The 27,485-nt window shown below is 42.7% G+C and overlaps 1 protein-coding gene across 5 annotated transcripts in view; it reads right to left on the minus strand.

Moving 5' to 3' along the window:
• Positions 1-27,485, minus strand: part of CACNA1D (calcium voltage-gated channel subunit alpha1 D) — a gene marked incomplete at both ends in the record, with an annotated part of 464,657 nt that overhangs the window by 130,008 nt on the left and 307,164 nt on the right. For 3 of the 5 annotated variants that reach the window (XM_079713181.1, XM_079713184.1, XM_079713182.1), the window contains 4 exons: positions 9,609-9,712; positions 16,456-16,652; positions 17,199-17,351; positions 21,615-21,757. In XM_079713181.1, the coding sequence (XP_079569307.1) occupies positions 9,609-9,712; positions 16,456-16,652; positions 17,199-17,351; positions 21,615-21,757 (597 nt within the window). Of the gene's footprint in view, positions 1-9,608; positions 9,713-10,270; positions 10,375-16,455; positions 16,653-17,198; positions 17,352-21,614; positions 21,758-27,485 lie in introns of all 5 variants that reach the window. The other 2 variants (XM_079713185.1, XM_079713183.1) reach the window with 1 other exon arrangement.

The raw sequence follows: 27,485 nt of genomic DNA on the forward strand, positions 1-27,485 counted from the left end.
TAGTTAGGTCATTCTGGTTGGTAGTGTTCAGATGTTATCTATATTTAGTTTTTTCATCCCCTTGCTCTTCAGTTATTGAAAGAACTATAAAATTTTCATCTATGTTTGTGGATTTATTGATTTCTCCACTTAATTTTGACAGCTTTCCCTTCATGTATTTCAAAGTTTATTAGGTACAAACTCATGTAGAATCATTGTCTTCTTGATGAATTGACCCTTCCAGGAATATGAAGTGTCTCTATCTCTGAAATATCTCTCTGCAAATACTCCTTGTATAGAAGTCTATTTTATATATTTTGTATTAATATAGTTATCCCTTTATTTTTAATCTGTGTCTTATAGTATCTTGCATTTTTATTCACTCTGACAATTTCTGTCTTTTAATTAAAACACTGTGCCCATTTCATTCAATCCAAGTACTGATAGAGTTGGGTTTATGTCCACCATCCTGCTATTGGTTTTTTGTTCATCCCATATGTTCTTTGTTCCTTTCCTGCCTTATCTGTCATCTCTCAATTTGTTTCTGTTGACGCCCCCACCCCATCTTGATTATGGATCACGTTTTCCTGCTTCTTTTCATGTCCTGTAACTTTTAATGATGTGGGGAAACATTTGGGGAACGTCTGGGTTTTTGGTGTCTTCCTTTAATGGGTGTTGACTTGTTTTGGCAGGTGTTAAGTTAGCCACTTGTCTTGATCCTTTTGAAGCTTGTTTATAAGATTTGCAGGTCTAGACTGGGGTAGATCTAGAGTGGCTCTTACTCCAGGGCTAAGGTAACCCTACCCGTAACGCCTGGCCTTTCCGAGGTCTCACTTGAATGTCCAATGTATCATCAATGTCAATCTATTCCAGCTGGTCAGAATCCCTCTGTTTCCCAACAGTGAGATTTCCAGCAGCTCACAGCTTTATAGTAGCTGTTCTCTACCAATAAATTCAACTAGCACATAGCAGCTTAGTATATAGTCAAAGATTTCAGAGACTCCCTATTCAGCTTTCTGGGGCCCCTTCTCTGCATACCTCTCTCTCTCCAGTACCCTGCCCTGAAAATCCCAGCTGTCTCAGCCTCTCAAACTCTGCTCTTTGCCTCTCGAGCAAATAGACCACTGTCCTCCTCTGGGCTCTGCCTCCTGTGCCACAACTCTAAAAGCATCTCCGGGCAGACAGCCAGGACAATTGTGGCACTTACTGCATGTGTTTCCCTTCTCCTAAGGAACCCAATCCTGTGTTGCCTATTTCCATCTTCTGAAAAACAAAAAACAAAAAACACTGCTTCGTATATTTTCGCCAGTTTTATAGTTGTTTATAGTAGAAGGTCCATTCTGGCACTGTTACTATATTGTGGCTGGAAGAGGATTACAATAGCCTTAAATTGGTCTCCCCACATCCAGTCTTGCATCCATCCAATCCATTCATACTACTGCAGCCAGAGTGATTTTTATATGCTGAATTTTTCCAACATTAAGAAAAAAGTTCAAATGTTCATAAAAGTAGGAAGACTTACACAGTGAACAGCCATATGCCTACCACCTAGTTTCCACAATTAACATTTGCTACATTTTCTTTAGCTCCTATCTATCCATCCCTCTATCCATCCAGTTATATTTTTTGAAGTATTTTAAGGTAAGTTGAAGACATCAGAAAGCAGAGTAATTTTTATAAAACACAAATGTAAATCACATCACTTTGGGCTTGAAATTTATCAGTGGGTTCCTTTACCCTTCAGCTAATGTCCAGAATCTGTGATGTGATCTTGAAGGACCTTTGTGATCTGGGCTCTGCTGACCAGTCTGTCTTCTTTTCTTCACCCTCCTTTACCAGCCCCCTGAGTGCCTGCCACCCTGGCTTTCTTCAGCTTCTCCAATGCCCTCTGTTCCTTCCCACTGTCGGGCCTTTGCATGGGTTTCTCCTTGACTGTAATACCCTCCCCGAGCGTCTTCTCCCATCTTGCCTGGATATGATGGCTATTCGTTCGTCCTTCTCTTCCTCCAGGATGCTTCCCCTAGACATTTGTTCTCCCTGTTAAACACTCTCACAGCACCATGCACCTTTCCTTCAAAGAACTTATAAAAGTTTATAATTTTTGTCTCCCTCATGAGATACAAGCTTCATGAAGACAAGACTCTGCTTTGTCTCACCACTGAAACCACTGTGTAGGCACACAAAAAATATTCATTGAATGAATAAGTCCTTTTTTCTTAAGAAGTCTAAGAGAGAGAGAAAAATATCGAGCAAGATCTTCTGTTTATTAGTCTGTTGCACTGAACCCGATCCAGTGGTACAGGGTTAGTCCTAAATATCGCCTCCAAGCCAATTATTATAGTTGCCCTCATCCAGATTCTTGGGAACAAAGTCATTCAGAAAGCCCTCCAAGACAGGAAATTCACCATTTTTTCAGTGCTCTTTTACACAGCCAATCTAAATTCTCGTAACGCTGTGGATCCATATCTTCATTTGATTCTCAGAGATATAGCTCTGAGTCTCAGAGTTTCATTTTGTTTCGGACAAAATATTTTTAAAATAGTATCTTTAAGGGTTTAACACCAGACAGCGCCCAACGCCTCATTCTGTGCCTCTCCGCACACACGCTTACCTTACACACCAGGGCAATAATGACAGCTCTCCTTTGCTTTGTGGAACCTGCGAACACTGTCTCATATGGGAGAAGGATACTTTCGCCTTGGGTGCATAATTTGCTTAAATATTAAAATGTTCCAGGAAAGGAACAACTGCTGAACTTTAATAAAGAAGAGCTCCCTATATCCCAGACATACAGGTCTTGCTATACTGAGCTGTCCTGCTATGCCAATATTTGATTTCTGTAAGCAATTTTACCAGCTTATAAGAGGTATTACACAGAAGGAAAAAAAGACTGGCATAAGGTTGACAGTAGCGCCTTAGGGCAATCACAGAAGTCAAATTATTAAATTCATAAACAACCCTTCACTGCAGAAGTAACAGTGATTGTTAATGCCGCCAACGGAATAGGGAACACAGGAAAATTATGGCTTTAATTTCAACCATTAAGGTACCAGAGGCTTAATGAAGAGCTGAGCTCTGCATGAGAGCACTATGATGAATTCGCTTAGTACAGAGCTCTCCATCGGCAAAATGGGTGCTCAGGAGGGCACACGTGGCCAGAGATGCCTCCTGGGTCCTCAGAGGTTTTTGCCAAGTGTTATAAAAAAGGATTCGGTTAGGAATAGATGATAGCCACAGCTGACAAGTGAGAGAGCTCTCCTGAATCTGTTGCTAGTGCCTGGCTGCTGTCCACTGCTGTTGCCAGGGAAACAGGCGTCAGCTTGATGGAAACAAGGATCAGCGAAAACTTTCACTTACCTCATTTCCACTGATCCCAACAGCCATTTCTATGGAAACCGTCGCTTCGAGCCAGCGGCGGAGAGGTTACCACTCACTTGTTAATGTCAGGTGTGGCTACCAGCCTATGCGCTTCAGGTACCACCGTACCTACAGCACCCGCATCCACCTGTCAACCACCCCCGACAGCATCTTAACTCTGCAACAGAAAAGTTCAGTGCTTAAAAGTATATATAAATGTTTAACACGGTTCTTTATCAGAAAAAGGAAATTTAGCATTCTTCCACTTAAAGCTGAAGTGGGGCTTAATTTCTTGTTCTACCAAAACCAAACCATGTGAAGTTACTAAAGGACCACAGATCTCTCCCTCAGCTTTCAACCCCACTCCCAACATTACTTCCAAGTTCAAGAAAAGAGACCTCCAACTGTATGGACAACTCTTTCACCTATGAGTCCAGTCAAAACCAAAGACAAATCCAGCTCAATGTGTCTAGAATTCTGGTAGCCTGATCATCACTAATCACGCACAGGAAAATCTTTTTTTTTTTTTTAATTTTAAGAACTATCTGCAAATACCCTCCACTGTCCCTTTGTTTTTGGACTAGATCTCGGTGTGCTTTCTTAGTGTGTTGGTCAAGCACTGTCCCTTTGTTTTTGGACTAGATCTCGGTGTGCTTTCTTAGTCTGTTGGTCAAGATATGGAATTAACTCATTAACTCAATATAATTTTATTCTGTAAAACAGTGGTAACCAACCATGCTGAGAGCCTGGTTATCACATTACCTAACTATACCCCTTTCAACGTTGCAAGCAATTCAACTACTCTTCTATGATGTCGATATGTTTATGTACAGGAAGAAATTCTGTTGTTTATTTTTTGTCAGCAGATGCTGGTCAAATATTTAATGAGAGCTAATTCTAATCCCAGCCATGAATAATTATATGAATGCCTATTCCGAGAAGGTATGTCTCCTCAAGCAAACAACCACCATCTACCTGGTATGTTTTGCCCGCTGAGCCAACATTCAAGGGGAGGAAATTAGAGGCAATCTCCAATTGACCATGGCTCATAATGGTGTGAATTTAATGGGCCAGGGTGTAAATTATGATGCCTTCCCAAACCTGGACCTATTCAGTACAGTGCCCCCCCCAACACCACCCCTCTCCACTTCCTCTATACCAACAGTAACACAGGTAGGTAGAGTAGCCATGCCTGAATCTTTGTCTAGGTTTTTTATCCCAACACTTTCAACCAATCACCAAGCATCCTTTCCCCCCAATTACTGTGGATTAAAGACAAACCAAATGGGTTGAAGAGAAATGGAATGTTCTGGACAAATGTGAATCGAGTCTAAGGATTAGGAGATGAAATTAATCACTTTTTTCCTTTAAAAAAGTGATTAGGATAGAGGTCCATCTCAATATTGGTCATAGTCTGGTAAATAATTCAAGAGCCTTCATAGTATGATACTGAATTTATAAAAGAAAATAGAGTTTTTAAACATTTTTTGGCAAGGAACATCCAGGCACCAAAACAGCAGTATTAAGAACAACTGAACAGAAAGAATATTCATAGCATAGGATCCTAAAATTGCCCTTTGGATTTACTATGAAAAATGGCATGTGGGGCCTGACTTCAAAGGCCGACAGAGAACAGATGCATCAAAGTCTGGGTTATATTACACTAATCTCTTAAGGGTCTTCTAATCTCTTTCTGGCCATTGCTAAGTGCCAGGAATATGACTGCCACTATAATAAATATCAGAGATTATCTAAACTTCTTAGGAGAAATCCATCTAACAGACATCAAAACCTGTCTAGGCATTGTGGGTCCTTAGTCTTTCTTTGGCAGAAACAAAGACAAAGGTAAATCAAATCCTTCCTCAACAAGGACCTATAATTTACCAGCTTCTAAATATTTTCATCTTCATTGTACCTTCCTGCACCTCTGATAGCATTTTTGAACATTAGATCCTCTAAAAGTAAAGAGCAGTAGAGAATACTTCGTTTATTAACTCCTGAGTAAAATAGTCATGCAAATTAAACCCAATCTATAGGCCTGGTCACAGGGGAAAAAAATTAGCTTAAAAGAACTGACTTGATTAGATTTTTCTTGCATCAAATCCCGTTTTATATACTCTTATTCAAGCTATCATCATAACGATAACCAAGCTCTCTACACTCTTCAGCTCACTGAATCCTCACGCAACTCCACACGGTGAATATTATTTACATCATTTCACAGACAAGGAAAGTGAAGCTCTAAGAGGTAGGTCATTTCACCAAATCTCACAGTTGGTAAAAGGTAGAGCAAAGAGTCAAGCATTGATTATCCGACTCTAAAGCCAGTGTTTAACCATATGTTACAGAAATGCCATGCCCCTCTATTTGTGCAAAGAAATCACTGTCAGACATAACCTCAGTCATGATTTACAGCTGCATCATACTTTATAGCTGACAAAGAACCTCCACGGCCTCCTCTTGGGGGGGCACCGAGTACAGTATTACTGTGCATACATAGCTCGTTTCTCTTGGTCACTTCCTGGGAAATCCAGAAAATGGGACACTTCAGATAGTTTCCAAACAGCCCCTCAGCTGTTCCCACCTCACCCAGGGAGGGGACTGGGAGGAGGTCCGTGGATTTAAGAGAAAGATAGATTCAATGAGTAAAATTCTTTATAGTACATATTTTTCACAGCACTTCTACATTCATGAGATGACCTAAAGCCAGCTACCCCACGGCAGGAGGGGCAGCGTGGCAGCATCTTCCCCATTTGAGGGGTCAAGAGACAGAGGCTCAGGGCTCCTAAGTGAAGTCCCAGAGTTAGCGGGTGACACTGGCAGGACCAGAACCAAGGTCTTCCAGTTCCCTTCTCATCTATCAGTCCCTTCTTGGGGGTTTGACCCACACCACAGGGGCTCAGAGGGCCCTCTACCTTACTGCAGGTGTGCCTGGCATCAGGTGGGTCCTGCAGGTGAAGACACAAGCCCACTGTCCATGACCACCATTTCCCCCTGGGAATCTGGCAGTGATTCTAAAGAAACAAAGCGCGGAAACACCACTGTGGTCTCTTATTTTACCTATCTACGGACAAAACCTCAACGGGGACAAGGGTTAAGTGAACAATTTTAAAAGTGAAAAACCATCAAAGCCACCATGAGAACAGACGTAGTCTGAATTGTAGACTTAATCGAGACAGTCTTTCCAATGCCTGGTCAAAATGGGACCATCTCCTTAATGACGACTTAATGTGAAATCGCAACTCTAGTTACAGATAGTCTCGGCTCCTCCCACAGAGCACAAGCACCAGAGAAAAACGTCTTCATCCAGGATCACGTTTGGCTATGCCGGGCGTAAAATTCATGAACCTCGCACTCACCTTGAGAAGAACGGTATGCGGTAAAAGCAAAGATTTTTCCGAAGCATCAGTCTTAATGCTTTAAAAACGTACCAACACCAAAACAAGTGTGCAAAAAAAAAAAAAAGCAACAAATATTTCCAAATGGTTAACAGACTTAAAGACACACAGCATCTTATAATGATTCTTCATTAGAAAGCAGCAAAACGGTCTTAAGTGTCTAAAACAGGACAACCTTTTAATTTGGGCCTTTCGGAATTACATTTGTGTTGGTCTGATGGTCCCTAAGGGGCTATGCGACATAAGTTGTCTTCCTTTTAACATTTATTTAAAACATTTAAAACATTTTTTATATTCCCTAAAAAAAGTTGGGAAGAACCCTAAGACTAAAACTAAACTTTAAAAAAAAATTACATTTCTTTAACAAGAAAATGAATACAAATGACCCATTTTGATTTTGTGTTGCTTTGGGGGAAAGTCAAGGAGGAGTACCTAGGCAGAGAAGCCTGGGTAACTAATTGTTAGGGGAGGTGGGAGCAGCCCCTTCTCTGGTTTCTCCACCTCCACCCCCACCCCCAGAGACACCTTATCATCTTTCAAGATCCAGCTCACAGACATGCAGCTTTCACAGCCCCTCCATCTCCGCCTCTACTCTAGCTTGGCCATCCTGCACTGCCTAACAACAGTTTCCCTCCCACTCGAGACAATGACTGTCTGAGCACAAGGCCCCCATCTGAGTCTTCGACATCTTGGCACCCTGGCTTCTGGCCCAGAGCCAGGCACTCAACAGGAACTCAGGAAAAGCTGACCAAATTAGCGAACGCGATGCATGACTCTGCTCTGCAGACGTGGCTCTTCCTTTACACAGAGCATGGCTTAGCATTTCCTACCCAAGTGGCCTTACAGGTGGCAGAGAGTCAGTTGCAGCCCCACATCATGGAACGGACTGAAAACTGCTGCGAAATCTCAGATTTTATTGTAAAAATTCATGGGTCATTTGCGCTCTCCTTCATAAGGGATCTAGTTTTGTTCTGATTCAAAACTGTTTTTAAATTACTTACTATTTTCCCCAAAATATATTTTAGTACACTGGTTGTTCCACCATGGTGTGTGCCTGTTTTTATCCTCCAGCTTTGGGCACCACCCCCCTCAGAGTGCGTATTTAACACCCACCATTGTAACACGGAGTCCCTCCCTCCCATTTGCCCGCTTTCCTTTTTAAGCTGCCTCATCACGCAGGGGTGATGTTCCTGCTCTGGGAGTGCAGAGGTAAGGCATGTCACTGGCACTGTTAAAATCAACCGCTTCCACGGCCTCAGTTTAGTTGGGTTTAGGAGGCACGGGGTGCCAGGAATTCACAAGAGAATTGCTGTTACCCTTGTACGGGCTGTTTCTGTGGTAAAGTCAACACGATGCTGTTTCTCCAGGGATACATTCCACCCTTACCATCCCGACACTAACCTAAGGCCATGGCGGGTCACTAGGAGGAAGGCACTTTTAAAGTTTTAAGTGAAAGAACATGAGGCTCGAAGAGCCATTTATCTATAGAAGGAAGCTTTGGTTGAGGTGGGGGGCAGGGGGTAAGCTGTCACACCCCCAGCTCAGTCCCTTCTCCCCTCACTGTGGGGCACAGGCTCCAGGGCCATTTCTAGACAGGGCTTCACAGGACAGTGTACATCCATGGTGTAAAAGTGACCACGCTCGGTCAAGGAGAATTCTAAACGTGTTATCCCTGAAAACAGGCAGGATAGGTTAGAGGGAAGATGAGGAAAGGAAGCAGAGATGGATCACTAGCTCTGCTTTCTGCTCTGGAAGAGGCAGTGTTGAGAAAAATGCGATAAAGGTCTCTCCACTGACTCAGCATTACACGAAGACATCACTTCCCCCAAGATACAAGCTTGGAAAGGCACAGATAGAGTGACTGAGGAGTAGATAAACTCACTAGGAATCAAGCCTATCAACAGTATCTCCTGAGGATGCCTGAGCTCAGGGAGCGACAGAGGCTCCTCTGGGGAGATGGGCACCTCCTGGGCCTCGGTCGCACTCCCAGCCCCGACCCCGCCCCGACAATGGCTATATACTGGCTCTGCTTCTGAGAGTCTGGAGAGCCCTGGTTCCCTTCTCTGGGGTACTCCCCTGTCTGGGGTGTCTGTGGGATGGGGAGGACGCAGAGCTTCCCAGAAGGGCTCTGGGATGGCAACTACAGGCAGGGCGAAGCCCCCCTCCTGACCCAGTCTCCAGCGAACCCCCTGTCAATCCACCAAGCCAAGGGGGTCAACAAAATGAAATTTCAAAAATGGTGACTGAGTGACATGGACGATGATAAGGCCACAGGCAATTTAGGTGCAAAAGCTGATTATTACCCTCATTAAAGACAGATTCTACAAGTTAAGATTAAAAATGAATGGAAGGGAGCATTCTCACAGTGACAGCAGCGGAAAACCAAGCTAAGAAACGATCCCGATCTGAAGGATGTGAGAGTTTGAAACTATTCAGTATTTATGTGCTAATCTAGGCTTATTTCTCTTTTACCATGAAATCTGAAACATCACTGGAAATCATCATGATACACTGCAGGTAAAAAGGGCCAGGTTATGTACTAATGGGAAGAAAACCACAAAAGACAAAGGCCCTTTCCTGGGGGAGACCAAGGCTGGGAATCCTTTTACTCACTTTTAATCTACTTGTACACACTGGCATATTAACGTGACTGGCTTTGGGGAAATGGTTCCATTAAATTAATAGTGTTTGGCAAGCATCAGAAACACAGAATCTCACAGACAGATACAAGCAGAAAGAATCACAGTTTAGTCCAAAAGCAACACACAGAGGGGACATCAGAGTCCACATGCATGCAGAGAAAGCCGCAGGGACACGCAGAGCCGCCTGACACATGGCAGCAGCAGAATGTGGAACACAGATCCAACTGCTTACCCACTAAGGACACCAAGAACCAGGTTAAGGACGAAAAATGAGCCAAGGATGATCAGACTAACAAAATACACCCATGGCCATTCCCATCCTATCGCATCATTTACCTGTAAAATGTAAGGAGATTAGTTATCAGTTATCCATTTGCTAAAGAGCAGAGCCCCAAGAACAGCTGCTGGACCACTAGAGCTTTGATTAAAGACTGGTGCTCCTAGAAGGGGACGCCGCCAAGGGCCTTCCGTTTTTGTTCTTTCAATAAGGACAGGTTCTGCTGCTGAAGCCTACAAACGTGGCCTACCAAAAGTCATTTAGCTACTGTTTTGTACCAATTAATCTGCATTATATCTGGATCCAGGCCAATAACACAATTATAGATGTATCTCCTTTTAGGACATACAAATGGGCAAGCAATGCCAACAATTTAAATCCCAAGTGACAACGCTGATTAATTTCTGGTCAATAATTATCCTATAGCTTTCTTTCATGAAGGCTGGTAAGGTTCCAGGAAATATCTTGATTTGGGAAGCCTCAGCAGAAAAGAAAGCATCTTGGAGGACACATAAAATGCTTGGCACCCACCCGGCGGCCCCCATCTAGCAAAGCCTGTGTGGTCTTGGCAACTGTCCTCGGGACTCTGCTTTCAAGATGAAAGAGGTGTAGCTTACCCGCTCAATACACCAAGTACAAGATTTAGTACGAAAAATGACCCAAAGATGACGAGACTGACAAAATACACCCAGGGCAATTCAAATCCCATAGCATCATTCATCTGTAAGAAATAAGATGGTCTCATAGGAGTGGGTTAATAAGAGAATCTAATAAGGAGAGAAGGTTACATTAGAGACAGCATTCTATACATTTAATTAAACATTTACTTAGCTTCAAATCAGACAACAGTAGCCAATGCACATTCATTATATATTCCCAAAACACACACACACACACACACACACACACACACACATGCACACAGAGTCATCAAAGCTCTCGGGGTAAATAACAGCAAACTTTGGCCACTGCTAGGGCAATCAGCTGGGATTTGGCTCTTTCTCACAGGAAACTGCCTTGGTAAGGGATTTTCAGAAAAGATCTTGACAGAGACAAAACTAGTGCTTAGCTGGAAACTATTTTCTACTCTGCCCAAGTTGTCAGTACTATTTTTGCTTTCAAAATTTGTGATGGTGGAAAAGTCTTAGTTATAGAGACAAATTTGCAACATTTGACTCTATAAATTCTTTTCTTTAAAAAAAAAACCCTAAAATAATAACTTTCCACTGGAAGCCAACCAATCCAAGGAAACCTAACCCACTTTAAATCTGGATTATCTGCTATCAGTGAGTGCAAGCACAGCTAAATTAATGCAAAGAAGGAAAGTATTCAGAAGTCAACTAGCTGACACATTCAGGGGTGCTTTGGGGAATGACATTTTTTTCCGTATCTGCACCCATACGAAGGACCCAGGAGAAGGAAAGAAGCCCTTATCCTCCACACCTGGCTGGAACCTACATGACCCACCCTGGGGGAGCTGGCTCCAGCTGTGAGCTGTTCCAGAGGAACCTGGTGTCCCTACTTCTAGGACAAGCTGAAGCAGCACAGTCAGACATGGCCTCCCGGATACACCTTCCCAGGAGAGGTCTGATCATGAGCAGCTTTCATGATGGAGCAAACAAGTGCTTTCAGGTTCACGGCTGGATGGAACTTTCCGGCAGCACAGATCACGTTAAACTGGGCAAACACTTCTCCCAGGAAGGAAGTGTTAAGGACTGGTGAGGGGACAGAATGAATGACCCCGGGCCTGACTTCGTTGGAACAGCCAGGATCTTCGGCTAATAGAACAGTATATAGTCTGGGCTGATTCATCACTCTTGCCTTGCAGGGTCAGGCCCTTAGGCCTTTAAGCATGCGCTTTCCTTTACATTATCTGGCGCTGGATTTTTAGCTTTACAGAGCGAAGCTCAAGCATTTCACTGTCTGCCTCATGCAGAAACCAAACGGAAAAAGAGAACATTAAAAAAAAAAAATTACCTAACATCTGCTGCTGAAGTCTAGGGAGAGGGCATTAAATCCCTTATGAAACACCTGTTTGGCCACATGAAAATGGATGTGCTTAATAGAACTGCTATCAGTCTGCACATCTTACATCGGCAATTAGAGTAATGAATGAGGCAGGGCCGTGGCTGCAATTGTTGATCTCATTAAGTTGGATAAACTAATTTCAGCAGGAAGGCCAAGGGTAATTCTTCCAAAGCAGCCACACCGCTAAACTTATTTAATAATCCAGACGTGGAGGAGAAGAAACAGGCTGCCTGGTGGAGGGACCAGAGCCCAGCCTGGAGTCAGCGCCTTCCACAGAGACCTCTCTAGGCCTGCTTCCCCTCTGTTGAAGCAAGAGGAGGGCACGTAACAGGGGAGAGTGGGCCCGCTCACAGGGAGTAAGGATGTGCACGTCCAGGACTCCCACCGGAGACCCCGCTCTCCCACAGCTCTGGCGAAGTGGGCCAGCCGTCAGCCGAGCACCTGCCCCACCCATCCTCTTTGAGGCCTCAGTCCCATGTTCCAGAGAATGGCTCCAGGAACAGCTGTCTGCTCCAACTTGGGAGGGAACATTTTTTTTAAGTAAAGAAACTTTTAATTTCTTAGAAGTAAGTGTGCAACAGACTCCCATTTGCTCAAATCAGAAATATCCCCTGGAATAACAGCTAGGGGCCAAGGGGAAAACAAAGGCCACAGGAGACTCTATAAATCTCCAGAGGGTGAGAAAGAGCAACAAAAATGAAGCTTTAAGGGCCAGTCTTTCTCCCAAAGAGATCTCCTCAACCCAGGTCTCTTTTCAGAGGCTTACCATACACGTGGGACAAGTGAGAACTGGCAAGCTGGTCCCCGAAATACCCAGAGGAAAATAGAGACTCTGCTTGGGATTTTGTCTGACTGGTCTTTGTCAGCAATGGGAAAATCGGAAGGAGCTCAAGCATTTCAATTTAGATTTTTAAAATATTTATGTCAAAGTCATCATGTGGTGTCATCTGGTACTCAGCAAACAACCTAGTTTCAGTTTCCCCTCACTTCAAAGGCTGAGACGCACATCCATGTCTCCAAGGAAAGGCTAACCTAGGCTTTTTGTTTTTTTCTAACTGTTGCAATTACGACTAGAAACTTGGTAGATTGGTTGTCGCTCCCCTGAGCATGGAATCAGAGCAAGGGGCAGAAAGGCGAGCTGCTGGCTAACTAGAGAGGGATTTCCCAGGTACCTTGAATGAAGAGGACGGTCAGCTTGGCCAAGGGAACTTCCCATTTGAGTCATACAGCCAGCACTGCCATAGGTATGCTCACTGAGAAAAGAGCTTGGCACTAACGCAAAAGGCCACAAATGATATATATGGAGAGCTCTCTTCTGAAATCAATACTCTTTTCATTAATTTCCTACATCTAAAAACACTTCCTCTGAGCTGAAGAAAAAAACAATAGGATCATGTAGGGTTACTCTGCATCTTGTGGACAAAATGAAAGCCCCGAGAGTCTGGGTGACCTACCCAAGGTCACACGCCCAGCCCTTTCCAGCCTTAAGGCTCTTTCCTTGCACTACACCTTTCTGCCTCTGTGGACAACAGATGCATGTGGGTCAGATGCCACCTTAATTATGTTTATGGAATTCACTTCATAAAAGAGCACTAAAAAAAGTCATTTTTCACCAGAAACTAATAATCCCATTCCCCACACATCCAAATGGTCCTATTCTATGCGTGTCTTTCTGCATATCGGGCCCACCTGCACATCCCTTTTCAAGACCCTGCCACCACTTGCCAGGCACTCTTGGGAACTGAGGCATCCCTGAACTTGAGAACACTGACTGAATATAAACCTGACCAGATGCAAACTCATCCCTGGCAAAGACTTTGTCCACCATATACAAATGCCTAAAGGATGGAAAATTTTGCTTGCCATCAATATTTAAAATAAAATCTCAGTTCTCTCTCAAGATATTCCCTTTACGCTCTAGCTGCGGATAAAAACAGGCACTGAAACATGGCCCATCTATAGTGAGGCAATGGGATCATGCACTTAAAGAGTAACAGTAACTGGTGTTTGCTGATCGCTTGCTCTGGGCCGGGCGCTGTGCTGGGCAGGGATATTCTGTTCTGTGCACAGCTGTGTGGCTTCCCATTGACTGTGGCCCATAAAGTATGAAGAAGGCTGGGGCCCTGGCTCCTGCCTATCTCTGTGCTGAGATAGTGTAATAAACAAGTAATTAAAAGCAACCTGATGTGCTTCAGAGACTAAGGTCTTAGTGAACACTCTGGAAGACATCACTGAGCTGCCCCCTAGCGTTCTGAAGGGCTCAAAAACCTCTGACAGTGGAAAAATGCCAAGGAAAGAGTGCCGGGTTCTAGTCTAGACCAGGGGTCACCAAACTGTGACCTGCAGGCCAAACCAGCCCACCACCTGCTTCTGTACAGCCCGTGAGCTAAACATGGTTTTTACATTTTAAAATGGTATGGAAAAAAATCTGGAGTATCTCATGACACAGGAATGTTATACAAAATTCACACTTCAGCGTCCATAAATAAATATTGGAACGAAGCCACATGTTTGTTTACATGTTGTCTACGGCTGCTTCCAAGCCACATGGGCAGAACTGAGTGGTTGTGACAGAGACATTACAGTCTGCAAGGCCAAATATATTTACTATCTGGCCCCTTATCAAAAAGTCTGTAGACCCCTGTTCTAAATCAAGTACCACTTGCTCTAGCGGTAGGACCTCGGGGATGTTCAGGAGTCTATATTCCACTGTTTCCCAGACCTTCTATAATGGGATATAGACTGGAATAATGTTGATAAATTACTGGAGTTCCTCCATCAGAATAAAGATGCCATGTAATTTATAGACAATGTAATTATTATGTTGTCAAATTATTAGCTCTGTGATTGTCATATGAAAAAGAGAGGTAATAATTATATCATCCTAGGTGATACTTAGAGGTTCTCAGGAAAGCAAGTGGAAACTTTTGTTTCTGGGTACGTGGAGTTTTCTCTCCTTTAATCACACGCTCCCAGAGTTTTCACTAGCTTGGCGATAGGAAAACTGTCATGAGACAATCAGTGTGCAGAAACATAACATAAAGTATAAAATTGTCCATTAGTCAGTGCATGTTGGATCGGCAATGGCAATTCACCGTGAAACCAGGGAGAACAGAGCTGAGAGGAGTCACAGGTTTTTCATTTATTTGTTTTAAATCAAAATGTTGTCTTCTGTACTGTTTTGCGGGGAAAGATCAGAGTGTGGGCTATCTGGATGACGCTTTTTCTATTTATCAGAAACTTCAAGGGAAGACTGGGATTGAGCCCTCTGCTAATCTAACTAGGAGTTACAGCTTAGAAGATAATACTGAAAACAAACCCTTTACCTAATTAGAGGGTCCCCTTGCATGGCCATGGCCTTGGCTCATCCAATATAATCTCCCTCCTTCTTCCTCTTCACAAAAGGCATTGTGTTATGGATATAAATAACAGATGTGCATACCCACACAGACACACACACACACTCCCCTATGACAACAGAAAAAGGAGAGAGAGAGAGAAACAAGATATAACATGTTGGTGATGTTTTAAAAACCTTATTACCAAAGTAGACTCACACTTTGGGGATGAAAATAAAAACATGTCTTCTTTGCCTAACACTGAACATATATAGGGACTTCTACAATCTTGCATGCATGGAGTTCACTTGTAAAGGGAAGCAAAAACCTATTTACAACCGTTATATGCTATGTCCTCTGAAGTTACAGAGTAATGGGAAATCCTATAAAGTGTCTGAAATTTAGATCTTGTCGGAAGCTACTTCTCAGCTTGCAGGCCTTCTAACTAGAGACTGACCACTCAAGAAGTATGTTATTACCCATTGTCTTTTAACAAATCATTATTGGAATCCTGGTTAATCCCATTTGGACTTGGATTTAGGCTCAAAATCTGCAAGTCAGCTGTTCTTCCCAGCAACTCTGTGTCATGGAAAATAATTTCTAAACTTCTGTGAGCTTTTTCAAATTCTATCAAACACAGAAGTAAACCAACAAACCCAGCTCTGAGAAATGGCTGTTAAAATATGACGGCTCTTCATTTACAGCAAACCTTTCTGGTTCTGTCAGGAACAAGGAGAGCCAGCCCTGAGCCATACAAAGAGCGTCCAACTGTCTTCATGGACAGGTCCACCAGCCCTGGAAGGCTTATATGGCATTTCTACCCTCTCTGCCAGAGTTCTATAGCGCCAAAGAAAAAGGAAGAGAGAGCTAAGGGCTTATGCTGGGCTGATTAGTAGTAATACTGAAGATGCAAAAGGGAAATACTGTAATAGGGGAAAAAACCCATTTGGGCTTTAAGGCTCTACTAAGCTATGGAAAGCATGAAAAGAATTCAATTAATGTTCCCTATCTTCCATTTAGGATCTGGTAGAGCAACCTGCTTTTAGGTATAAAAGGTCAGTTTTAGTCCATGGAAGTCCAGGAGCCTCTTAACCTGGGGAATGACCTCTGGCTCTTTAAGAGTTTAATGAGGACAGCCCTGGCCCTCTGGAGTTCCTCCAACAAAGGGGACTACTGGGCACGCTCAGCAGTAAGTCCCCAGGTGGCACTGGGGATGCGAGGGAGTCCACATCCTATAGCAGCTTTCTAGAGCTGAAACCAAGGCCCCAACGTGGAGAGATGATAGGTCTTACTGAGTGACGAGAGGGCCTGCTTCCCTTCCCAAAGAACTCACTTCCAGGGGGTCTTTTTCAGCCAGCTCCCCAATGGCTCTAGCTAATGAAACACTTTTATCTGAGGAAAGCATACTCCATCAACTCTCTCCTCAAGCTGCTTACCCAGTAGAGCACGTCCGTCCAGCCCTCCATGGTGATGCACTGAAACACGGTGAGCATGGCAAAGGCAAAGTTATCAAAGTTGGTGATGCCGCCATTGGGGCCAACCCAGCCACTCCTACACTCTGTGCCATTGGCGGTACACTGGCGTCCATTCCCTGAGAACGCACATGGTGCTGGGTCCTCCTCAGCTACGATATCTGCAAACAGCAGAGGAAGGCTTGACCACTCAAGGGAGGAATGAACATCAGGAAACCAAGCTGCAGAAGCCAAGTACCCTGCCCAGAGCCTGGAACACTCTACTTCCCAGCTATGCTATCTTGGATTCCTATTGTCCTTCAAGGTTCACTTCAAACTTTCCCTCCTCCATGGAATTTGCCATTTCCTCTACTCAGAATCCACCCCTCTCTCCTCTGTCCCCACGCTAACAGCACCTTTCCTCAGCCTATACAAAGCAACACTACTGATTCACCTCACGGTCCAGTTTCAGGGGGTCCCCCCATCTTGTTTACCAGAGCACATTACATAGGAAATCAAGATAGAAAAGGGAACTAAATTCTCATTTATTCTGAATATAATTCACACTAAGAACTGTCTTAGATTCACCAGTGTATTTGGCTATCTTTTTTTTTTCCCCATCTCTCTCTCTCTCATTTTGTTTTAGATTTTCCCCAAACCACAAAAGTTGTTTTTGGGAAAGCCAAATTTTTAAATAGTTAGGTTAGCTGCCATTTTTTATTACTCACCTGAGTCAGCAAAAAAACATGTTTTGTGCATTTTTCCAATAAAAAGTTCCAATCCTATAATAGCATAGATTATGATTACAAATAACACCAAAAGGGCTATGTGAAGGAGGGGAACCATGGCTTTTATGATGGAGTTCAGGACAACTTGTAAACCTAGGAAAGAGAAAAATAAGTTTGTGAGCCAGGAAGATATTGCAGTGATGCACAGATATGATTCCTAATGATGCTTGCTCTGTATAGGACACGCAGTAATAAAACTCAGAGGTATTTCATAGCTTTTAATTAACGTTAAACCTGGATGTGAGGTAAGTCAAAGAGGAACCTTAAAGACCATCTAATCCAACTCCCTCAACTTGAAAGATGGAAAAACTAAGGCCTAGAGAGGGCACTGCCAGATATGAAAGTCATTCATTTAAGCATTTGTTCATCCATTCAACAAAATTCCCTGAACATCTACCGTGCAGCAAACATAAGGTTTAGTGCTTTGGGGGATATGAAGATGTATTAAATGATGTGCCTTCTCTCAAAGACGTTATGCTGCAGAAGGGGACATAAGAATTAAACACAAATTACTCTAAGGTAGCACACAGATGCTGAATAAGTAATATTACACAGTTAAAATTAAAGAGGGATGAAAGACATCGCTTCTGAGTGGGGGAGAAGAAAGAGGACTGGGCAGTAGCCTCCCTCTCAGGAGGGCCTGAAGCATGAGGAGGATGGATTTCCACAGGCAAGAGGAGAGAGGTTACTCCAGGCAGCGGAAGAAAGTACCAAAAGCACAGAAGTGAGCTAGCGCCACGTGGGCTGGGGGTGGTGAGTCTCTGTTGGCGGTCATGAAGTGGAAAAGGGTAACAAGAAAGACAAGCAGATTGCAGCTGGGTAGCTCTGGGTTTTGAATTCAGATCACAGGGCCAGAGTTTAGTCCATCGGCAAAAGGCAGCCTCTTTATTTATTTTAAACAGAAGAAAATCAAACAGAAGTTTAATAACATGTATACATGGGAGAGACCCAGGAAAACTCAAAAGGCAGCCTTTTTAGAAAGGCAAGTGGGGCAGCAATAGGCAAGACAGGCAGAGAGGCAGCTGGAGGGAGCTGGGCTCTCCAGGGAGGACAGGGTGAGGAGCTGGATGAGATCAGAACTCAGCAAGTGGGTCTGAGTTAGAGGAAGGTGCCCAGGGAGGCAGGGCAAGGTCAAGAGGCTAATCCTAGTGCCTGAACGAAGACAAGCCTGTCAAAGGAGGCTCCCCTGGAGTGGCAGAGGGAGACGAGGGGCCAGGGAAGGAGAGGGTAAGAGCAACTGTCCACCTGGTGAGTCTGATCACTTAACATGAAGGGGGCAGTGCCCTGAGGCTGAAACGTGGACCTGAGAGATGAGGGAGGGACGTGGAAACCTGGGAGCTACCCACGGAGCAACACTGAGAGCCATGGTACAGGAAGAGAAAAGACCATGGGAGCAGGGACAGTGGGGCAACACTCTGGACTGGGTGGAGGGGAGCAGGAGCCGCAGGGAGAGCGGCCGGCAGGAACCAGAGCCGGACTAGATCCAGGCCACCTGACGCCCCTGCATGTGCCCTGTGCTCCTCCAACCACCGTGACCTACCTCAGCTTCTACTCGACTAGCTCACTCTTTTCCCCCTTTTTTCTTTCTCTTTCCCTTCCTCTCCCTGCTGTCTCTCCCTCCTCCAAACTGCCCTTTTCTAGTATCTTCCCACTTTCCCAATACATATTCAAACAATGAAAGAACAGAAGAGGCTGAGATGCTAGAATTAAATACGTTAGAAGTCAGAACACACCAAGCAAAAATACTTATCAGCGATAACAGCTAAAGTTCGCCTTGATAAGAAGCACATGGGAAGAGCTGGGGGATGGGATGGGGAGGGAAGGGCGATAAGAGGGTTTCAGACTTGCAAAGGGCCTCTTTCTAGACTTTCATTAAGACAAAACTCCTACATACTGTCTTCGGATACTTAAATGTTCAAATGGTTTCTTCTAGAGAAAAAATGATCAATAGGATGACTTTTAATGTTTCTGTCTTCTATAAGGAATAGATGGAGGGGAAAAGAAACATATGCTCTAATCTACTTGGGCAAGGGGTTTTTTGTTTGTTTTTTCATTTGGGTTTGTTTGTGTTTCTTTTTTTAAGACATGGATGGGCCATCCAAAATCATCATCCAGCAGTCAGCTCTTCTCAGCTGTATGGCAGTGAGCCCTATGTTTCATAAGTGTGTCTATGTTTATTGTAACTATTATATTTCAGATTGGCCAAATTTATGAAATAATGACATTGTATCTTATTGTGAATGTGTACACTTTCATGACATTAGGCTCCTTTGTATATAGCCAATGTGTACAACAGATCTCACAGGACTTTAACCAAGGAGGCAGTGAAATGGAGCAGAAAGAACACTGGGCCAGGAACTAGGAGGCCACCGATCTGGTCCTGTTTGGCCACCCACTAGCCATGAGAAGCTGCCCAAAGTTTCGATGACCTTCCTCATCTAAAAGATGGTGGTCGTGGACCAGATGACCTTGAGGGTTCTTTCCCATTTGATGGTCTAGGATTCTGATACATATTTATCAGTTACCTGTGTGGAGCTAGTTAAGAGCTTCACAAACATCTGAAGGACTCTATCTGAAACACATGTTTACTTTCCAATGAATGAATGTATATTCACATACACACACAAAATCATGTCTTGTAGGACAGTCTGAGTTCTCTTTAGAAGGGATTAGACAACTCCCAGATAAGTATAAACAGTCACACCTTCCCAGGCATTTTTAACAACTTCAAGAATATAAGAAATCACTAGTCCACAGCTGCCAACTGCATGGGAAAGAGCATGACCCAGAGCCCCTGACCCATCTCCCCAAAGCCCAGCTGGCTCTGATGAGAGACTTGGATGCTCCAGGGCAGTTAATGAACATGAGCTGAGAAAGTCCTCACATATGACTCAGATCCACAAAGCCACTGCACCCGCATGTCTGCTCACAGCACATACTGCAGGCAGGCTGGCCTGTCATTTGCTCCTTGGGGGAAAAAAGTTGCCGTGGTTACTTTGAAATTAGATTAAGCTGTAACAACTGAATCTGAAACCTCATGTTTGCTCACTGAACTTCTCATTTAATCATGTTACATGTAACAGGGCCAGTCATTTCCAAGGTATTTCTATTTTTCTCAATTGCTTCCAGACGGTTCTGTGGTTTTGACTTGTGCTGATCTTTTTCAATGAAAATAAACGAACAATATGGAAAAACAAGTACACATAAAACACCACTTCCTACATTTTAAAATGTTAAATTTGAATTTTTTTTTCCAGAGATTTTTTGGTGCGTTCTGAGTGCCAACAGGTTTAATAAAATGTCATGAAGAACTTCTGGAGAGGCAAAAACATGATCTGTGTTCTTTTGATGGCTTTATGAGCTGTGAAAAAAAGGCACAGCCTGCAATCCCATATCTGTCCTGCAGCTGGAAGCAGGCAGCCAACTCACAGCCACAGTCCTTGGAGAGGCACTAAAACTTCCACCCTCTCAAGTTCCCAGTAGGGATGTCCTATCATGAGTAGAGCCCAGGGAAGCATATGCCATGCTCCTTATGGAAGTTCCTGGCCAGGGCACAGACGGGGCATCTGTTCCAACTCAGGTGGCACTGAACCTGGCCTGGAGATCTGGAGCAAGAAGCAAACTAGGGCCTGGCATGGACAGGTATAGAGTAGGCTAGTGGGTGATACAGCATCTCTCACACTGAGGGCCCTCTCTGTGCTCCAGACCTTGCGCTGAAGGCTCTCCCTGCATTACTACATTCAGACCTCACAACCACCTTCAGGCAGGTGCTACTGTGCCCTACATACAGGGAGGACACAGAAGCATTCACCTCTTCACCCCCGAGTGAGAGGGGCACAGTCCCTCTGTGGGAGAGTTTAATAGACTTTCAGGATTCCAGCCCCCTGCTGCTCTCACTTTGAAAAAAGGCAGTCAGTTGAGGCCTCCAACACCCTCATCCCCATAACCCACCACGTTCAAAGGGACAGGCCTGAGAGTGGGAGGAATTGATGGCAGCACATGTCAGAGGACGAAGACCAGACTGCAATCAGGAGGCCTGAACTCAAGGTCTCCTGCCACCACCCACTTGGTCTCTGCACGAGAGAAGATTCTCTCTAATATAAAATCAGGAAGACAACCATCACTACTGCCCCCCTCCACCCCCTTCCACCCCAGGTCGGGGCTGTCACGGGGACCCAAAGTGACAATACAAGCAAAAGTGCTTTGTAAATGGCCAAGGCCTCCATGGTCACCTGCTGAGCCCTTGGCTGGTGCACAGCAACTCACCTCATCGCACCCTGTTTCATAATCCCAAGACCTACCCAGAAGGAAAAAAAATCAGCAAACTTCTGGCTTTAGGAAACGAAACGTGCTTACTGGGCACTCCTGATACTAGTCGAAGTGGTCGTAACACTCGAAAGGCGCGGAGGGCTTTGACATCAAAGCCTCCCGATTTGCCACTGGAGTGGTTACCGCCTTCTGTTTCTTTGGTTAATTGTTCCAGAATTACACTAAACAACCTGAAAGAAGAAGAGAGGAAGAAATGTTAGAGTCTGTCACCCAGGGAAGCAAAACAGGATGGTGAGAGTAGTTATTTCTGAACAAGGGCCAATTCTGTAAGGCTGCTGCTTAAGTAAAGGGAAGGCAAAGCAGAGGTAAGAACCAGGCTGTGACTCCTGGCCGTGACCCCTACATCTAGAAGGACTAGGGATGGGGACTGATCTCACCTGTTTTCTTGCCAATGGAGCATTCTAGCATGTCAGCGCCCTAGATCCCTGGTGAATCCCCTCTTCCAATGATGACAGTGGAATTGCCCCAGCAGCTGCCATTTATGAGCACTCACCATGTGCTAAACACTTTAAATTATCTCCTTAATCCTCAAAAATGTTAGGCAGTGGGAGTTATCATGAACATCATTTTACACATGAAAAAACAAACTTGGCGAGAACAAGTAACTTGCCCAAGGCCACAAATGAGTGGCAGAACTAAAACCTGAATCCAGGTATGTTCGACGCCCTTAGATTCCGTAAGGGCAGGGAACTGTAGTCTGTGTGTTCATTTGTTCATTTAGTCTGTTCCAGCCTAGTGCCTAGAACAGTTCCTGACACACAGGAGGCACTCAAAAAATATCTGATGAATAAACAATTAATGAATGAATGACTCCAAAGTCCCAAATCTTAAACGATATGTTATGCCACTTCCAATACAGTCACTGACACATACACACCCCCAGCTCCACCTCCAAAGGGCTGTTCAGGGAATGATGTAAATCACAGATGCTAAGGAGCTGTGCAAAGGCCAAAAGCAGAAACCTAAGAGAAGGTATTAATACCGTCATTTTCTCTTTTGAAATGTGAATAATATTGTATCTGGCAGCCACGACAAATTTTTCCCTACTCTCAGAAGGCTTTTCGGATAAGGCTATTTTCAGGCAATCCGCTCATTTGACAGTTACTTTTGCTCTTTCAAATAAACATTTGTTCTTTGGAATTGTTGCTTGTTTTTCAGAATAAATAGAAATTTGCCCATTTCAAATAGAATCAACTCTGGCCAATCAGATTATGGAAATGATTGGCCCAGCCACAAAGAAAAGGTTTCCAAAGTTTAATTAGCAGCTAAAGCAGAAACTCTGCACCCACTGGCGTGCCTCTGGATGGCCAAGACACTAAGTCGATAAAACACAGGGTGGTCTGATTACAGTCCTGATTGGGGCACAGTCGTGTCATTCTGGGGTGTTTAAAGACCGGTCATTTGTTTTAATAACAGTACCGCAATTAGCAATGAACCTGGCGGGGGGTGGGGAACAGGGAGGGAATAAGTCAGGTCTTTACCTTTTCAAAGCTACAGAAGGTGGGCTCTTTCTGGTTATGACTGGGGAAATATATCAGATTTATGATAGGTCTCTCTCATTAGCATAGTTTTGTAATTACTATAAACCCCTGCAGCAAGGCTAAATAAAGTTAAAAGTCTCCCCTCCAAAACAAGTTCACAGTGTCATAAAAACAAAGCAAAAGGAAGAAAGAAAACCTCAAACTCTTCTGAAATGCAGCAGCCACAGAAATGTTCATCCCAAAGGGTTAGGAAAATAATTTATGCAGGTGGTAACTTAAGATTGCTTTCAAGTATCAGTGTACCTTTGCAATGTACACTTTATGGCCCTTTTATCCCCTGTTCTTCGGTGATGCCCTTGAAAACAGGTGAACAATGTCTCTCCCATCACAGAGGAGCCTGACTCAGAGAGGGAAGCCAGCTGCTGTTTCCAGACAGCTGGAGGGCTCAAGGGGTCAGGGCATGCTTCCATTCCTGAGTTAGGAGGCATTAGGAAAGTCCCTCCCCTTCTCTGGGCCTAAGTTTCCTACTCTGAAAACTGATTAAATGATCCAGAGCCCTGCCCTTCCCATTCTAATGTTCTGTGATTCTACTCCTTTCACTGCCCCCACCCAAACAAAATAAGTACCATGTGCCTGAAGAGATGAGGACAAGAGGAGAAAGTATTTGATCCTAGACTGTTATTAAAAGTTTACCCCAAGACAGGAAGGCAAGGAGCTACCCAAACTGACACAAATTAGAAGCACCAGAATGAGCCCTCCATGTTCACAAAAGCTTAAGTGATGAGCTTGAATGCTTGAAATACATGTATGTTGAGAAATTTAGAGGAGTGGGATAAAAGTTGACTCAGATCAAACTCTTCTATAAGAGAATTATATCTGCGCCGGTAGACACGCTGAACCTTCCTGTGGTCACATTATTAACAGTTAACATTTTAGAAATATCAATTACTTTCTTGACATCTCTGTTATTGGGAATCTTGACAAAAGCAATAGGTCATGGTTGACTTGGAACGGAAAATCCACTGGATGAAGATAGAGTTGGCAGTTGGCAACTTCAGTGAGCAGGAGTTTGATTCAAGGGAAGACATAATAATTTCATTTTTCTTTTTCTTTTTGAACTTTTCTTCTGCTCTTTGACTACAATTTAGTACATATTTTAGATAAAGGGTAATCTGATGTTCTAAAGTTTTTCATACTTAATGAGAAAAAAAGACCAAGTCCAGTTCGACTTTAGTTTCCTAGATGATTTTTTACTTTTAAAACCAACTTTATTGCAGCGTAATTTATATATAATAAAATACACCCATTTAAGGTGTACAATGAGATGAGTTTTGATGAGTGCCTAAGCCCCAGTAACAAACACCACAACCAAGACAGAGAGCCTTCCCAATATCTCAAACAGTGCTCTCATGCCTCCTACAGTCATCCTCAGCTCAGCCTCAGGTATCCACTGACTTTATCTGGTTTATCACTTTAGGTTGTTTTTTCCTTTTCTAGAATCTTACATAAATGGAGTCATACAACATGTTCTCCTTTTTGTTTATCTTTTTTTGTTCTCTATGGTTTTGAGATTCATCCAAGCTGTTACATTTATCAGCAGTTCATTTCTTTTTATTGTTGACTGATATCCCACTGTATGAACATATCACAATGAGTTTATCCATTCACCTGTTGAGGAATACTTGGGTTGTTACCAGTTTTTCTCTATTATGAATGAAGTCTCTTTGTGAACATGTATTCTCATTTATTTTGGGTAAGTACCCAGGATAGTCCTGGTAATATGGTCATGTGGTTAGTGTATGGTTAACATTGTAAGAAACTGGCAAACTTTTCCAAAGTGATAGTATCATTTTCCTTTTCTATAAGCAGTGTGTAAGAGTTCCATCTGGTATCGTCGGTCTTTTTACTAATACTAGTGGGTATGTAGTGCTATGTCATTGTTGTTTTAATTGGCACTTCTCTAGTTACCAATGACATTGAACATCTTTTCAGGTGCTTGTTGACCATTTACATATCTTCTTTTGGGAAGACCTATTCAAATTTTTTCCCATTTATGTTCTGGGTCATCTCCTTATCTTTGAGTTATAAGAGTTCTTTATAAATTCTGAATACAAGTCCTTGGTATGTATTGGGAATACAAATATATGTATTGGGAATATGATTTCCCAATCTGTGCCTTATCTTTTCATTTTCTTCACAGTGTCTCCTTTGAAGAAAAGTTTTAAATTTTGATAAGGTTCAAAATTTCAATTATTTCTTTTATGCCAAGTGCTTTTTGGGTCCTAAGAAATCTTTGCCTACCCCAAAGTCATAAAGGTTTTCTCCTAGAAATGTTAATAGTTTTAGCTTTTAAATATAGGGCTATGATTCATTTTAAGGTAATATTTGTATACGGTATGAGGTAAGAATGGAGAGCCTTCTTTTTCATATGGATAAATAGTTGTTCCAGTGCTATTTGTTGAAAACTGTTTCCTCAACCCATTGAGTCATCAAGGCACCTCTGTCTAAAAATAATTGATCACATCCATATGGGTTTACTTCTAGACTCCCTATTCTGTCCCATTGATCTTTATGTCTATTCCTTACTCTACTATCACACTGTCCTGACTACTGTAGCTTTACAGGAAGTCTTAAAATCAGGTTCCAGATTTGTTCTTACAGATTTCTTTGGCTAGTCTAGAGCCTCTCTAATTTCTATATAAATTTTTGAATAAATCTGTCCATCTCTACAACAATCTTAATGGGATTTAGATTAGGATTCAATCTATATACCTCAATTTGGGAAGAAATGATATTCCAACAATACTGAGTCTTCCAGTCCATGAACATGGTACATCATTCCATGTATTTAAGTCTTCTTTAATTTCTCTCAGCAGGTTTAGTCATTTTCAGTCACTATTTATCCCTAAATAGTTCATGGTTTTTGATGCCATAGTAAATAATAATGTCATTAACGTTTTATTTTCAAATTGTTCATGACTAATATATAGAAATTCACATGCTTTTTTATACTGACCTTTTATCCAGAAACATTGCTAAATTCATTCAAAACATATAATTTCATATTATTTTAATCTTCTTAAATTCACTGAGACTTGTTTTATGGCCCAGAATATGTCTTTCTTGCTGAATGTTCCATATGCATGAGAAAAGAATGTATTATGCTTTTGTTGGGTACAGTGTTCTAAAAAAGTCAATTAAGTCAAATTGGTTGATGGAACTGTTCAAATCTCCCTATATCCTTAGTGATTTTCTGACTAGATGTTCTATCAACACTCCTCAAGAGAGGGGTATTAAGATGTACAACAACTGAAGATTTGTCTATTCCCCCTTTCAGTTCTATCAGGTTCTGCTTCATATATTTTGAAGATCTGCTATTGTATGTATGTATGCATACATGCAGGCATGCACACACACACGTGTGTGTGTATATATACACACTTAGGATTACTACATCATCTTCGTGAAATGACACCTTTATCATCATAAAGTGTCTTTCTTTATCCTTGATAATATTCCCTGTTCTGAAGTCTACTTTGTTGGTTATTAATATAGCTTTCTTTTGATTAGTTTTGCATGGTATATATTTTTCTGTCCTTTTACTTTCAAATTATTTATGTCTTTATAAATTAGGTTTCTTACAGACACTATAGAGTGTTGTTTTTATAGACATATAAAATCTGATAACCTCTGGATTTTAAGTAAGGGTGGATTTTAAATAAGGGTGAGTTTAAATTTACCATCTTGCTATTTGTTTTCTATTTGCCCTGTCCATTGTTCCTGTCTTCCCTGCTTTTTTAAAAAATTGAGATTTAAAAAAAATCCATTTAATCTCCAATAGACTTATGAACTATACCACTTTATTTTTCTAGTGTCTCCTCTAGATCAAGTGTCAGCAAAAGTTTTCTGTAGAGTGCCAGATAGTAACTATTTTAGGAATTACAGGCCATAGGGTCTCTGTCACAAGTAGTCAACTTTTCCATCCTAACACCAAATAGCCATAAACATTAGTGAGTGTGCCTGTCTTCCAATAAAACTAAATCTGCTTTAGCAGACAGTAAATACTTTGTCAGTGTTGGGGGGCAGGGGAGGCAATAAACCGTTCTTGTTCTATGGGCTGAAGTTTGTTGACCTGTGCTCTAGGATTTACAATATAACTTCTCATGGTCTACCTTCAAATAACTCCACCGACTGCAAAGCACCTTCCTATGGTATATGGCTATTTCCTTGCTTCTGTCCTTTGTGCTACTGTTGTCATATATTTTACTTTTATAGATGTTATAACCCCCCCAATACACTGTTGTTATTTTTGCTTTAAATAATCAATTACTTTAAAAAGATTTTAAAATGAGAAAAGTGTTTTTATATTTACACATGCACTCATCCTTTCTGGCATTCTTCATTTCTTTTGTATAGA

This window comes from Hyperoodon ampullatus (assembly GCF_949752795.1).
Source record: "Hyperoodon ampullatus genome assembly, chromosome: 10".
Classification (NCBI taxonomy): Eukaryota; Metazoa; Chordata; class Mammalia; order Artiodactyla; family Ziphiidae; genus Hyperoodon; species Hyperoodon ampullatus.